Below are 15,599 nucleotides of genomic sequence, written 5' to 3' on the forward strand. Positions count from 1 at the left end.
TAGGGGCATAACTTCCAGAAAAATCATTGAATCATGCAGAATTTCCTGGGAGTAAGCACATCTACACTGTGTGTCCTTATTAACTACAAAGTTTAACAAAATTCTGTTGAGCGGTTTCAGAGGAGTTGCGCTGACAAGAAAGGGACTGACGGTCTGACGGACCGGTCAAAAACATTATACCCTCCGCAACTTTGTTGCGTGGGGTATAATTATAGATAAAATGTTAGGGTTATCAAGTTCAAGTTCAGTTTATTTACTCAAACCATATAATGATACATGAGGAACATATCATTACAACTATACACTTAATTGTCAGAGGTTATACAAGAGATAATATGTAGACTTAAATGTACAATATATACAAAGTTTGTTATAATGGAAAGAGACATTGAAGTCATGGAGTACAGACTCTCCGACTATATCATATTATTTCTAGAATTTTGTAAAGTTATTATTCGACATAAGTTCGCAAAACTTGACGACATTTGGTGATGTATAACATCTAGCATTCAAATATTTCTTTCTTAAATTTGTTAGTTCTTTGCATTCAAGAATACAGTGAAATTTATCAGCAATATGTCTTAAGTTATAAAATTTACATATTCCTTCAATGAGAATATTTTTGTACCCGATAAGAATATTTTTGAAATAAATTTGTACCGGCATCTCCCAGTCTCAACTGGGAGATGATATTTGAGGCTTGGAATTTCATAAAATTCTTTCTAAGTTTGTGTGGCAATATGTTAACATAATTTTTATAACTAAAGTTGGTCTTAAATATTCTGTGTATGTTAGATATTCTGTATATCTGTTAAATATTCTGTATATCTGTTAAATCTGTTAAATATTCTGTATATCTGTCAAATATTCTGTGTATCTGTTAAATATTCTGTATATCTGTTAAATATTCTGTATATCTATTAAATCTGTTAAATATTCTGTATATTTGTTAAATATTCTGTGTATCTGTTAAATATTCTGTATATCTGTTAAATCTGTTAAATATTCTGTAAATCTGTTAAATATTCTGTATATCTATTAAATCTGTTAAATATTCTGTATATTTGTTAAATATTCTGTATATCTGTTAAATATTCTGTATATCTGTTAAATCTGTTAAATATTCTGTAAATCTGTTAAATATTCTGTGTACCTGTTAAATATTCTGTGTATCTGTTAAATATTCTGTATATCTGTTAAATATTCTGTATATCTATTAAATATTCTGTGTATCTGTTAAATATTCTGTATATCTATTAAATCTGTTCAATATTCTGTGTATCTGTTAAATATTCTGTGTATCTGTTCAATATTCTGTATATCTGTTAAATATTCTGTATATCTGTTTAATATTCTGTATATCTGTTAAATATTCTGTATATCTGTTTAATATTCTGTATATCTGTTAAATATTCTGTAAATCTGTTAAATATTCTGTATATTTGTTAAATCTGTTTAATATTCTGTATATCTATTAAATCTGTTAAATATTCTGTAAATCTGTTAAATATTCTGTATATCTGTTAAATATTCTGTATATCTGTTAAATATTCTGTAAATCTGTTAAATATTCTGTATATCTATTAAATCTGTTAAATATTCTGTATATCTGTTTAATATTCTGTATATCTGTTAAATATTCTGTAAATCTGTTAAATATTCTGTATATCTATTAAATCTGTTAAATATTCTGTAAATCTGTTAAATATTCTGTATATCTGTTAAATATTCTGTATATCTATTAAATCTGTTAAATATTCTGTATATCTGTTAAATATTCTGTGTACCTGTTAGATATTCTGTATATCTGTTAAATATTCTGTATATCTATTAAATCTGTTAAATATTCTGTATATTTGTTAAATATTCTGTATATCTGTTAAATCTGTTAAATATTCTGTATATCTGTTAAATCTGTTAAATATTCTGTTAAATATTCTGTATATCTGTTAAATATTCTGTATATCTGTTAAATATTATGTATATCTGTTAAATATTCTGTATATCTATTAAATCTGTTAAATATTCTGTATATCTGTTAAATCTGTTAAATATTCTGTATATTTGTTAAATATTCTGTGTATCTGTTAAATATTCTGTATATCTGTTAAATATTCTGTATATCTATTAAATATTCTGTGTATCTGTTAAATATTCTGTATATCTATTAAATCTGTTCAATATTCTGTGTATCTGTTAAATATTCTGTATATCTGTTAAATATGTTAAATATTCTGTATATCTGTTAAATATTCTGTATATCTGTTAAATATTCTGTATATCTATTAAATATTCTGTAAATCTGTTAAATATTCTGTGTATCTGTTAAATATTCTGTGTATCTGTTAAATCTGTTAAATATTCTGTATATCTGTTAAATATTCTGTATATCTGTTAAATCTGTTAAATATTCTGTATATTTGTTAAATCTGTTAAATATTCTGTAAATCTATTAAATCTGTTAAATATTCTGTATATCTATTAAATCTGTTAAATATTCTGTATATCTGTTAAATATTCTGTATATGTTAAATATTCTGTATATCTGTTAAATATTCTGTATATCTATTAAATCTGTTTAATATTCTGTATATCTATTAAATCTGTTAAATATTCTGTGTATCTGTTAAATCTGTTAAATATTCTGTATATCTGTTAAATCTGTTAAATATTCTGTATATCTGTTTAATTTCTGTATATCTGTTAAATATTCTGTATATCTGTTAAATCTGTTAAATATTCTGTATATCTGTTAAATATTCTGTAAATCTGTTAAATCTGTTAAATATTCTGTAAATCTGTTAAATATTCTGTATATCTGTTAAATCTTCTGTAAATCTGTTAAATATTCTGTATATCTATTAAATCTGTTAAATATTCTGTATATCTATTAAATCTGTTAAATATTCTGTATATCTATTAAATCTGTTAAATATTCTGTATATCTGTTTAATATTCTGTATATCTGTTAAATATTCTGTAAATCTGTTTAATATTCTGTATATTTGTTTAATATTCTGTATTATCTGTTTAATATTCTGTATATCTGTTAAATCTGTTAAATATTCTGTATATCTGTTAAATCTGTTAAATATTCTGTAAATCTGTTAAATATTCTGTAAATCTGTTAAATATTCTGTATATTTGTTTAATATTCTGTATTATCTGTTTAATATTCTGTATATATCTGTTAAATATTCTGTATATCTGTTAAATATTCTGTATATCTGGCCTTTTGATGAGTTTATGAATAAATTGGTCTTGTAACCTTTGCTTTACAACGGCTGAAATCCAGTTTACATTTACAATATCTTGTTCAGACATTAGAGAACCCACACATGTCTAATATTTTTTTGATACATTTAGAATCCAAGAGTTTGACACGTGTCCATTATTGTGATGCATGAATAAATACCCAACCATGAAGCTTAATACCCAACCATGAAGCTTAATACCCAACCACGAAGCTTAATACCCAACCACGAAGCTTAATACCCAACCATGAAGCTTAATACCCAACCATGAAGCTTAATACCCAACCATGAAGCTTAATACCCAACCATGAAGCTTAATACCCAACCACGAAGCTTAATACCCAACCACGAAGCTTAATACCCAACCATGAAGCTTAATACCCAACCATGAAGCTTAATACCCAACCACGAAGCTTAATACCCAACCACGAAGCTTAATACCCAACCATGAAGCTTAATACCCAACCATGAAGCTTAATACCCAACCATGAAGCTTAATACCCAACCATGAAGCTTAATACCCAACCACGAAGCTTAATACCCAACCACGAAGCTTAATACCCAACCATGAAGCTTAATACCCAACCATGAAGCTTAATACCCAACCACGAAGCTTAATACCCAACCATGAAGCTTAATACCCAACCACGAAGCTTAATACCCAACCATGAAGCTTAATACCCAACCACGAAGCTTAATACCCAACCATGAAGCTTAATACCCAACCATGAAGCTTAATACCCAACCATGAAGCTTAATACCCAACCACGAAGCTTAATACCCAACCATGAAGCTTAATACCCAACCACGAAGCTTAATACCCAACCACGAAGCTTAATACCCAACCATGAAGCTTAATACCCAACCACGAAGCTTAATACCCAACCATGAAGCTTAATACCCAACCACGAAGCTTAATACCCAACCATGAAGCTTAATACCCAACCACGAAGCTTAATACCCAACCATGAAGCTTAATACCCAACCATGAAGCTTAATACCCAACCATGAAGCTTAATACCCAACCATGAAGCTTAATACCCAACCATGAAGCTTAATACCCAACCATGAAGCTTAATACCCAACCACGAAGCTTAATACCCAACCATGAAGCTTAATACCCAACCACGAAGCTTAATACCCAACCATGAAGCTTAATACCCAACCACGAAGCTTAATACCCAACCACGAAGCTTAATACCCAACCATGAAGCTTAATACCCAACCACGAAGCTTAATACCCAACCATGAAGCTTAATACCCAACCACGAAGCTTAATACCCAACCACGAAGCTTAAAGGGAACGTAGGGTCAAAAATCAAATTTTGATATGTGAAAACTGGTACCATGCAGACAACAAAATCTAGCATAGAAAAAATAATTGCTGCTGATAACAAGATTTAATCTGTCATTTACACTGAAAACTGAGCTGAATGGGAGAATCTCTTATCATGGCGGCTGATGACGTGTATGCGGCAATTCATTACAACTGCTGTGCCTATAGCACTAAATGGGTTACAGAGTATCTATAATTTAAATGTTGGGAGTTCAAGCGAAATTTTGCACTGTGGTCAAAGGAAAAGGAATACATGTATCTACCTTTTAGCATCCCTGATCTCCCCAAAAACTATGAACATTGTGCAAGAATTGGATACATAACCTTGGAAATGAATATTTTGTTTTTGAACGGCATTTTGAGAAAGATTCTTTTAAAGAGGATATCAGGGTAAGTATAAATTATATTTGCTTTTTACTTGGTAAATACTAATAATTCTTAATGTGTCAATAACCAGAGCTTATTTACAACAAACTTTTGCTTATATAATAATAATTTTCTAATTTAATCTAATTCAGTTTATTTTAATATCCTTATCCAGTGAACATTTTGTATAGGCTAAATATGAAATATTCAAAGTTAAATTAATATCTAATTAAGTTAAGATATTGGGATACACATCAAAACCTATTAAAAAGAAGATGCAGTAACTAAAATATTTGATGGCAGCAAGCCTAAGAAAATAAGAGAAAATAGCTCAAAAAGATGAGGAAAAGGAAAAGCTGCGGATACATGTAATACTTTCAAAAATCATCACAGCACTAGCACATTTTGTATTATCCTATTGTTTTTAAAGAAATTGAAAATGTACAAGTAAACAAATGAAGTATAGTACATGTATATATGAAGTATAGTATCTATAATTAATTAGTCATTATGAGTATTTTTCATTTTTCAGCTAATCCATTTTCTTTTGGAAACCTATTGACCAACCTGGACTATTAGCATCTAAGGAAACAGGTAATTTGATGCATTTCTCTATTAAATGATTAACAACGTTTTACAACCAAGGTCATTTCAATTCCCCCTGTGCAGTTAATCTTTCAAATCTTGACATTTACGTGGCAATACAGCAGGGGTGTAGTGATAATCAACTGATTTGTGCTGTATACAGGTTCACATTGCAAGATTCTCTTGTAAACAGATGTAATAATAAATCAGAAAGAGAGAAAACTACTATGAAAAATAAACTATTTGTTGTGTGAAATACATGTACATGTACATGAACTTTCACGAAAATTCATTACTTAAGTTATAAAGTAATGGTTTGATTTCATTTTTATATTTTCAGCTCAATGAAGACATCAATAGTGACAAAACTATCCCACTCTCAATCCATATTGAAAAATAAATCAACTTTGTGCAACATATACAGATAGAATTGTCCAGTCATTGTCCATCATATGTGCTAAGGAATGTTCAAGTGAAGAATGAAGAAGTGAAGATAATGAACAATCCTGTATAAAGAATTCAAAATTAAAAGTTTAAGAATTAAGAGTGTCGCTTTCATCAATCCATCCCAATTCACTAATGTTTTCATTTGAAGCTGCTAATAATTCCTCTTCATTTTAATCAGCCTCATATTGGTATCCTTTGCAGTCAGACATGATCAGCTGCTTTCACTGAGAGGCAATTGCCCGGTATACGTCATTAGCAGATGGGATTGTGGGAAATATCTTAAAGAGCGATAACTTTATCTTGCAAAATGGCAGCCTCCAGCAGATGATGTGTAGCTATATTTAAATGCCAATTTCTACACAACAGATTACAATCAAATGGAAATAACCAGTGGACTTAATTACTAAATATCTAGTATTTGAAATGTGAAAATATTTTTTTATACCCTACGTTCCAACCACGAAGCTTAATACCCAACCATGAAGCTTAATACCCAACCATGAAGCTTGGACTCAGAGTGATCATTTGGTACACACAAAAATCTTTTGTTTGAGGTGTGAAACATGGAGGTTAGAACTCAACATCTCAATTTTGTTGTTTTAAAGGATATCATCAACACTGGATTCTTGCTTTTAAAAGAGTGATTTATCTATCTATCTGATAATAATTATTACATAGTAAACATTTGAGCAAGCTCACAACAATAAGTGTTATGTAGGTTTAATTCCTAATATGCAACATTTGGTTTTTTCAAATCTTTAAAATTTGTCATATTAAACACATTGGAACACTGCTTCCAAAACCATGCCCAGCGTAACATCGGATTTTGATAACGCATAATATTTTTATAGAGGTTATGTTACAACCAATCTGATTAAAATAAGATCTTTGATCCGCTCTGTTAAAGTTATGCAAAGCTTTGTGTAGCAACATAACAATAACGGAGCAGATCCAAGATCTGATTTTAATCAGATTGTGTTACAACTGGCGAGGAAGCGAGTGCATAAATACCTTTATATATTTATAGATCCGTTTTGTTTTATGAAGATTCTCCAAACTACTGATAAAATCCGTACAGAAAGACAACCTTCAGTAACTCAAATGGCTTCAGTGTGAAAATTAGGGCTGTTGTTGGCAATATTGATATTTTGGTGGGCATATGGTAAAATATTTCATTTTTTTTCTTTTTCAACACAGTATTTGAATGAAAAACTCATAAAGATGACTTATCAAAAAGCATGCAAACTAAGCTATAAAGCTTTGTTTTTTGTACTGAAAGATGAAGCATTGGCATATGTTCTTGTGTTAATTGTGCCGATTCTTTGAGAATTTGCAAAGGGTTAAATTATTATGATCCATTAAATTGCTATTTTGAAATTCATTTTGTTTCAACCTGATTCCAGATGTATTACCCCTTCAACTTTGTTGTGGAGGTATGATTATGTTGTTTCCATTTGTATATTCTAGAAAAATATCATGATAATAGATTAGATAAAGCTTCTCAGATAGATTGTTCTTATATTACCACGAATCAAAGTTTGATGAAAACCATGCATCCATCTCTTATCTCTTCAACCTCCTTTGCTTCCTTGTATGTGTATTACTCATCTTTAAAAAATCCAATAAGGCATACTTACAGCTGTACATTTCTGATGGTTTGTAAGGTTTTAAAGGACATCCTCTCTCTGCTTTACAAGGAAGAAAGTCCAAGTTTTTCGTTGCTTTGCTTAGCACAGCACATGTTCCTTAAATTTCAAGATAAAACTCCCATGCATGATCATTAGCATTTCACACACTAAATTAATAGGTCCATGGACCACATCACTCACCTGACCAGTTGCATATTTCCATGTTATTACATTAAATCCCAATCCTGGCCCTACCCTGATCTTAGTGTGAACAACCTTCTACACTACACATATCACGTACTGTTACTTATCAGTTTGACATAATATAGCACCCTAATGTTGTTTCTGAGATTTTACATCAAAGAACTTTCCAATGCACATCTATGCAAAATGTTGAATGATCCCTACTTTAATGGCTTTGCATGAACTCAAGAAATATTCCCATGTAAAATTTTGATCCCCTCTAGTGGTAGTGTTCAACGCAAATTTTACCTCTGGAGTCAGGGTGTGACCAAACTCGAATCTATATTATGAGGATACGTGTATATCACTTTGACATGTTGTACATGTACCTTTGTGATTTTTTAGAAGATATTCTTAAAGAAAATTCCTATACAATTCCTAAAATTTTCAACTGCTACTGTGCCCCCGTCCTAGACTGGGGTCATGTGTGAACAAACTTGAATCTAATTTACTTTAGGATTATTTTTACAGAATGCATCCTTGTGGTAGAAGTTAATTTAGATAATAATTAATGTTGTATATATTCTATTACCAGTCCCTCATTGTGACCTCACCCTGACTCTGGGATTCATTGTTGAATCTTTAAGAGAGTTTCTATGCAACATAGAAAGACAAGGTACGTAATAAAACAAACTTTTAAATAAAAATTTACAAAAGACACATACTATATGAAAAGGAAAAAAAATAAAATAAAACAGAACATGCATATATACAGAAGAATCAGGGGTAAAAAAAAAAAAAAAAGTAAGATGCGTTCCTTACTAATTAAACAGAACAGTTAATACACTCTTTGACTTTGACGATGCTCCATATATGGTAATAAAGTGCACCGCCACGGCACATAATACGCCCGTCACATATTGTTAACAGTATAGATTGTACCCATTAAAACATTTTTTTTTATATCAACTTAATTTAATGTCACAGTGACCTTAAAGTAGGATGCGACACACCTTCTACCTAAGATGCATTAGTTGACCAATTTTGGTGATTCTAGGTCTAATAGTTTTCAAGTTATGAGCCGGACAAGTTTTTGCCATATATGGCCATATCTTCTTAATGAAAAGTCACAGTGACCTGGTTTTAATGTGCAACACACCTTCTACCCAAGATGTATCTACAGACAAAGTTTGATGATTCTAGGCCTTGTAGTATTTAAGTTATGGGTCGGACACGAAAAAGCTAACAGACGGACGGACAGACGGATATCTTCTTAATGAAAAGTCACAGTGACCTGGTTTTAATGTGTGACACACCTTCTACACAAGATGTATCTACAGACAAAGTTTGATGATTCTAGGCCTTGTAGTATTTAAGTTACGGGTCGGACACGAAAAAGCTAACAGACGGACAGACAGACAGACAGACGGACGGACATGAACGCCATACCATAATACGTCCCGTCTTAAGATGGGCGTATAAAAACCATATCAAACTAGTTTGCAACAAACATTTCAAAAGAAATAGAAGAAAAAAGATTCAGTGAATATAAATATTTAAGCATAGCTATAGTATACAATAATTTGTTGACCATCAAATGCCTTAATTCTGCCCATCACAAACTTGCAGTATACTGTATAGCAGGTTAACATCGTGGTCAGGAAAAATAGTGATTTTTTCATTTAGCAACAAATCGCGGTCAGTTAAATTCACGGAAAAACAAATCTTAAAGCAATACAAGCTGTAACTGACGGTATTTTTAACTATCCAATTATACACTATATAACACCTATCGGTAAAACTAATATAATCCCCAAGATCTGAAGAAAAAATCAGCAAAATAAACAAGGGAATATTGTTTGAGAGCATACCTACAATGAGCGTTTTGTATAAACCGCCATTGCGTCGTATTCAAGGACATGGGGACGAGGATTGCCGAACATAATCGGGTTGCTGAGGTCGAGGTTATATACAAAGACGGAAACTGACGTGAGTAACTACACGTGTCGTTTCTTTTAAAATATTACACCGTTTCATGAATGACAAGAAGTGTAAGGAAAGTAATAATTATGCAAATGTGCTACTCAAACAAAATTTGATAGTGAATTTTATATATAATTGGCAATGTTAAATTGTTTACAAATCTGACACGTGCTCAGTGCCTCTCTTTCGCTTTTTCCCGAACTGGTGACCTTCGAGGTCAATGCACATCGGAGATAATGAGCAGGAACTACTGACAGGATGACAATGATTCATGAATCGACATTTTCTGCTGATTTGACGGGTTTATTGCTTCAGATTCACTCTGATTTTATTAAGTTATACGTTTTCAATCACAAATATATTAAATATTTGTTCTTTATTCTTTCAATTTATCTGCCGTCAGTTACAGCTTGTATTGCTTTAATATCTTGAACCTGATTTCGTATCAATATGAAAGATTAATTCACTAAGTCAAATTCGCAGGAATTTTGTTTCAGCGAATATAGCGAAAATTAACTCAGCGAGTTAATTTCCTGCTATAAAGTATAGATTATTGCTTGGGATGACAAATTTCACAAAATGACTTGCATACGAGAACCAGATTTTGACATTTCTGAATATCAAAAACGAATAAAGAAGAAATATACCATTATTAGCCAAGCCCATCAAGGTACAGATTTCCCCAAGTATACCAGGATTGTCCTGTATGGCAGCACACATGTAGTCTGGTGTAGCATTCCGGCAGTTTTTAGCTGTGGCTCTCTGGGTCCATTCAATCTTGTTCTTTGGGCAAGAATCGACAGCAACAAAGTTTTGTGCATGGACACACTTCATGTATAAAACTTGGAACAGACAAAGGACTTCTATCCATTTTGCATTCAGAAGTGTAATTATTCCCATCTTCCTGCAATCAATTGCTTCTCCTATTAGACAAAAAAAAAAAAAAATACAATTTCTGGCTCTTGGAAACTGCCACATCATGTTTGCAAGTTTTTAGTGATGCATTTACGACATCAAAAAGCCACTCCCAAATGTTATACTTCTGTCATGTCATTTTTGCAGTTTCCATAATGGCCGTAGTAATTTGATGATGCCATGAGTTTCTCTCTCGATTTTGCACTTTGAAATTTTCAACGCATATTTCTAACATTAATTTTCTTTAAACATACTGTCATCTTATATTTAGCATACCATTTAAGAAATCAACCATGATATTGTTGTCATTTCATAAATTAACAAGAGGCCCAAGGGCCTAGAATCGCTCTTCTGATAAATTGTACAACCCCACCATTTCTATTCTTAGCCTCTTAGTATTCTAAATCTTTAGTTAAATCCTAAGAATTCAAAAAAAGTAGGTCAATGTGACCTACTTTTTGGTTTACACATTTTGAGAACCCAAGAAATATCAACTGACAAAGTTTGATGATTTTAAGCCAATTAGTATCTGAATATTGAAATATAGCTGTCAAATTCCAATCGTAGGTCATGGTGACCTACTTTTTGGTCAGCGAACTCCGAACATGCAAGACCCATCAACTGACAAAGTTTGATGACTCTAGGTCAAATAGTATCTGAAATATATAAATATAGCCGTCCAATTCCAAAAGTAGGTCAAGGTGACCTACTTTTTGGTTGAAACCCTTCGAACATGCAAGACCCAACAACTGACAAAGTTTGATGAATGTAGGCCAAATAGCATCTGAAATATATAAATATAGCCGTCCAATTCCAAAAGTAGGTCAAGGTGACCTACTTTTTGGTCGAAACCCTTCGAACATGCAAGACCCATCAACTGACAAAGTTTGATGACTGTAGGTCAAATAGTATCTGAAATATATAAATATAGCCGTCAAATTCCAAAAGTAGGTCAAGGTGACCTACTTTTTGGTCGACACACTCCGTAGACTCAGGATGCATCAACTGTCAAAGTTTGATGATTGTAGGTCAAATAGTGTCTGAAATATAGTAATTTAGCTGTCATATACCAAAAGTAGGTCACGGTAACCTACTTTTTGGTCGACACAAACCGAAGACTGAAGACGCATCAACTGACAAAGTTTGATGATCCTAAGTTTTACAGTGCCCAAAATATGCATCTAAAATTGAAAATGTGAAATTTGAATATCTGCAAAATTCAAAAAGTAGGTCACTGTGACCTACTTTTTTATAAATATCTTTCAAGGCCTCAAGATGCATCAACTTCCAAGATTTGATGATTCTAAACCTCTCGGTATTTGAAGTAGTAACAACTTAAAATATATCTATAAATGATAAGCCATAAAATTCAGAAAGTAGGTCACGGTGACCTATTTTTCAGTTCACGCATTTCAAAGTCCCATGATCCACCAACTGACAAGTTTTGATGATCATAGGCTTCAAAGTGTCCAAGATATGCATTAAAATTAATTTTAAAATAAATACCTGCAAAATTCAAAAAGTAGGTCACCGTGACCTACTTTTGAAACAACTTGACACAAGGTCCTAAGATGCATCAACTGTCAAAATTTGATGATCCTACTCCTTATAATGACTAAAATATCAAAGATTTAAGGAAATATAAATTTAGGTCAACTTTGAAGTGACCTTGAGACCACGCCCTTTGCCCCAGGGTAATGCCTTGAACAATTTTTAATCTACAACATATCCTCATCCTTATGTGTAAGTTTGGTGATAATCTGCCTACTGGTTCTTGAGAAGAAGATTTTTTAGCAACCACTACTTTTGTTTGTATTTTCCTGATTATCTCCCCTTGTTAAAGGGTCACATCCCTCTATTTAGTATGTATGAAAGCCCTTGGGCCGATGATACCCTGTAACAAATTTGAAATCAAAGGCCTGAAGGGCCACAATGGCGTCGTGCTAAGAAAGCAAAGATTATAATGAAACTATGTATTGTCCAGTTTATCAATGCTTCATCCCTTATTGTATGTACACAGAGAAGATATAGCTTTATATAAATCTCAATGGAAAGTCTTCTACCTGTGAATATTTTGATGCCATTGACTACATGCAGTCACACCTTGTTATTGCAAATTCAACAGGACTGAAATTAAATTTGAGATATCCAAGGATTTGCGATAACAAGGATAACACACACACAAAAAAGAAGTGGTTTGGACTGGCAACTCTATTTACATATTCCCGATAACGAAGATTAGCTGTACATGTATTAAAAACACACATACAGCTTTGAATTCAAGCAATACCAAGAATATTTATCCTTCATACAGAAATAATGCTTCTAATACATCTGTACAGTAGCTCTTTTCACAAAAAAATTCAATTACAGATATATTTTTTTACAATTCCATTCATTTCTTCAGAATATTTTTCAAAGGATTATTTACAATATCTAATGTTATTAAATAATGAAGATTTTTGTGATCAACCATTGCTCTCAATTATTCACACATCTTTGCTAGCCAAGGGAGTACTCTACAATCCTTGGCACAGATGTAATTCACAAAGAACTGAAAATTTGTGCATTAAGATATTTAGTGAAAAAGTCAACTGTTGTGAGAACTCTCCTTTTAATAGTTGTAAAGGGCAGCATTGCATGTACTTGTTGATAACATAATAAAAACAAGAAATAAGTTTTAAACCAAAATTTTAATAAGAAATATGTGCAACAATGTAAACAACTATGGACCATTTGTAGTATATATCACTGCTAGCATCTCAAGAGATGAAAATCTAGTCAGATTAAAAAAAAAAATTGTTAATTCAGTAACTTTTACCTCCACAAAAACCTTTACTTGAAAGCCTTATAATAATGAATGTTTCCGCGCTTGGTTTGTTTACAATAACATTAACACGTGCCAGTGTTTATATACCGAGTTGACCAATGATTTGCAAACCTACAAATGCGTTAATACCCTACTGAGAATGCTACAGTCAAATAAACATTACCTACCCTAAAATATAATGACCATAAATAATCCGCGATACACTATTTCTCAGTTTAAATTTCGCCAACAGCACGCAATGTTTACAAACAAAACCCACGCTATCTTTCGTCTAGACACGCTATCGTTTCAGACATCACGTGACTTTGCAAATGTAGTTCGCATTGAAATTGGAATTTTTATTTGATTTGTTTTTATTTTTTGTGAAAGTTTTTATATGTTAAAGTAAATCAATGTGATAATTTTCATTTGTTTCTCATTAACAACTTTAAAATGTCGTAAATCATTAAACAGTACAGATATTAATACGCCATTACAAAAAGCGCTGGATTTTTCCGCGGAAGCATCGATAGTCTGACACCTTCGGTTGCGTAAACTTTTCAGCTGATTCAGTCGTACACGCTGACTAGATGCCGTTCGAGCAAAGCTCGACGCCATAAAAAATTGGCCAAGGGGTTCTTGAGTTATAGCCCTTTTTCTAAAAAGTTTACGCACACCGCACAAATGGCCATAGCATTAGCTCTTTGAGCCTTCGGCTCAGAAGAGCTAAAAATAGAAATTTGAACATTATTGCCGAATTTTTTAAATTACTGGTTGTTTTCCCATGCAGTCATCAGGTCTTGTAATATACATGTAGACCTACCCAGGGTTGTGAAATGTCAAAGCAGTGTTTATAATGCTACCTGTAAATTCCTTGAAAGATAATAATCATTATTTGATTGATGATCGATTTATTAGCATGCCAATATTTTTCAAAGAACTAGAAAGATCAATAGCCAAAAATAAAAAACCCAAGTAAAAAAATTTCATGTAAAATCACTTTCAAATTGCTTACAAATCGCAACCAAATCACTTATAATATGTTTTAGTGATTTGTAAGGAATTTGTTAATCAAATGACTAACAAGTCAGTTTCCAGCAGAACTTTAATGTTTACAATTTGATAGAAAGGGCAATTTGTAAATGATTTGTTTGCAATTTCATCGGAATTTGTTGAACTACAAATGTATATGCAAACTTGCAGAGTGATTTGAAAGTATTTGTTAATCTTAGAAAATGTTCACAATGATTTGGAAATGATTTGTTTCTGACGGGTCTCCCTCTAAAAATGACCATTGAAAATCATAATTTCTGAAACAGGAAGTTGACTGTGAATTTAAATGATATAGCACCAGAAGAATGGTTAATGATGTATGAATTTCAGAGAAGAATATATCATATTCTATGTGTAGGATTTCTGGACATATTTCAAGTGATACTATGTGAATCTTTCAGTGGATGTAAGTTTTTAATAGGTCAATGTGAAATTAACAACAATTAGTAATACCTTAATTATATATAGTCTAATTTGAGCATCAATGCAACATTAGTTTAATTTATAAAGGTTCATTGTAAAGATGCTGAATACTTCTTCGAAATCTTAAGATATATTTCTACAAATGCTAAGAAATCTTTAGGCTGCATGCATTTCAAACTATATATGCATACTAGTTACAGTGTATAGAGTAAAATCTGCCATTTTTCACAGTTCTAGAAAGACTCTTGAATTCAAAATGTAAATGCTTTGCAAGGGGGTCAACAATTTTTTGGTTAGAAGTTGAGAATTGTGTAGGATATCAGTTTTGTGTATTGCTTAAAATTCAGCCCTAATTATGTAAAGTGGTCCTTGGTTGGTTCAATTACACCTGTTCATTCACTGGTCTTCATTGTATACGGTCTCTGTCAGTCAGTTAGTCTATGTCAACAGTTTCCATGATGTACACTTTAGTCGGCATTGAGGCATGTCACAGAACTATGTGAGTGACTTTGTACATGGTGTCAGGTTTCTATTGAAAGGGTGCATGCAGTCATCCTTGACTTTGACCGAGCTTTTACTGTGGAGACTGTTTCTCCAAGGAATGCGTAGATTGTCGG

At 32.0% G+C, this 15,599-nt stretch overlaps 1 protein-coding gene and 1 long non-coding RNA gene across 2 annotated transcripts in view; one reads left to right on the forward strand and one right to left on the reverse strand.

The window, feature by feature from the left end:
* LOC125660635 (uncharacterized) overlaps nt 1-15,599 on the reverse strand; it is a 36,906-nt gene that overhangs the window by 11,909 nt on the left and 9,398 nt on the right. The window contains exons 2-3 of the mRNA XM_048892367.2: nt 10,430-10,705; nt 7,626-7,733 (exon numbers count right to left, since the gene is read on the reverse strand). Of these exons, the coding sequence (XP_048748324.2) occupies nt 7,626-7,733; nt 10,430-10,682 (361 nt within the window). The 5' untranslated portion in view covers nt 10,683-10,705. The remainder of the gene's footprint in view (nt 1-7,625; nt 7,734-10,429; nt 10,706-15,599) is intronic.
* On the forward strand, nt 4,535-5,925 carry LOC125674738 (uncharacterized). Its single transcript, XR_007370233.2, has 3 exons — nt 4,535-4,980; nt 5,489-5,550; nt 5,882-5,925. It is a non-coding gene; the product is annotated as an uncharacterized LOC125674738 (long non-coding RNA).

The sequence above is a fragment of the Ostrea edulis genome, chromosome 1, assembly GCF_947568905.1.
Source record: "Ostrea edulis chromosome 1, xbOstEdul1.1, whole genome shotgun sequence".
In the NCBI taxonomy this organism is placed as follows: Eukaryota; Metazoa; Mollusca; class Bivalvia; order Ostreida; family Ostreidae; genus Ostrea; species Ostrea edulis.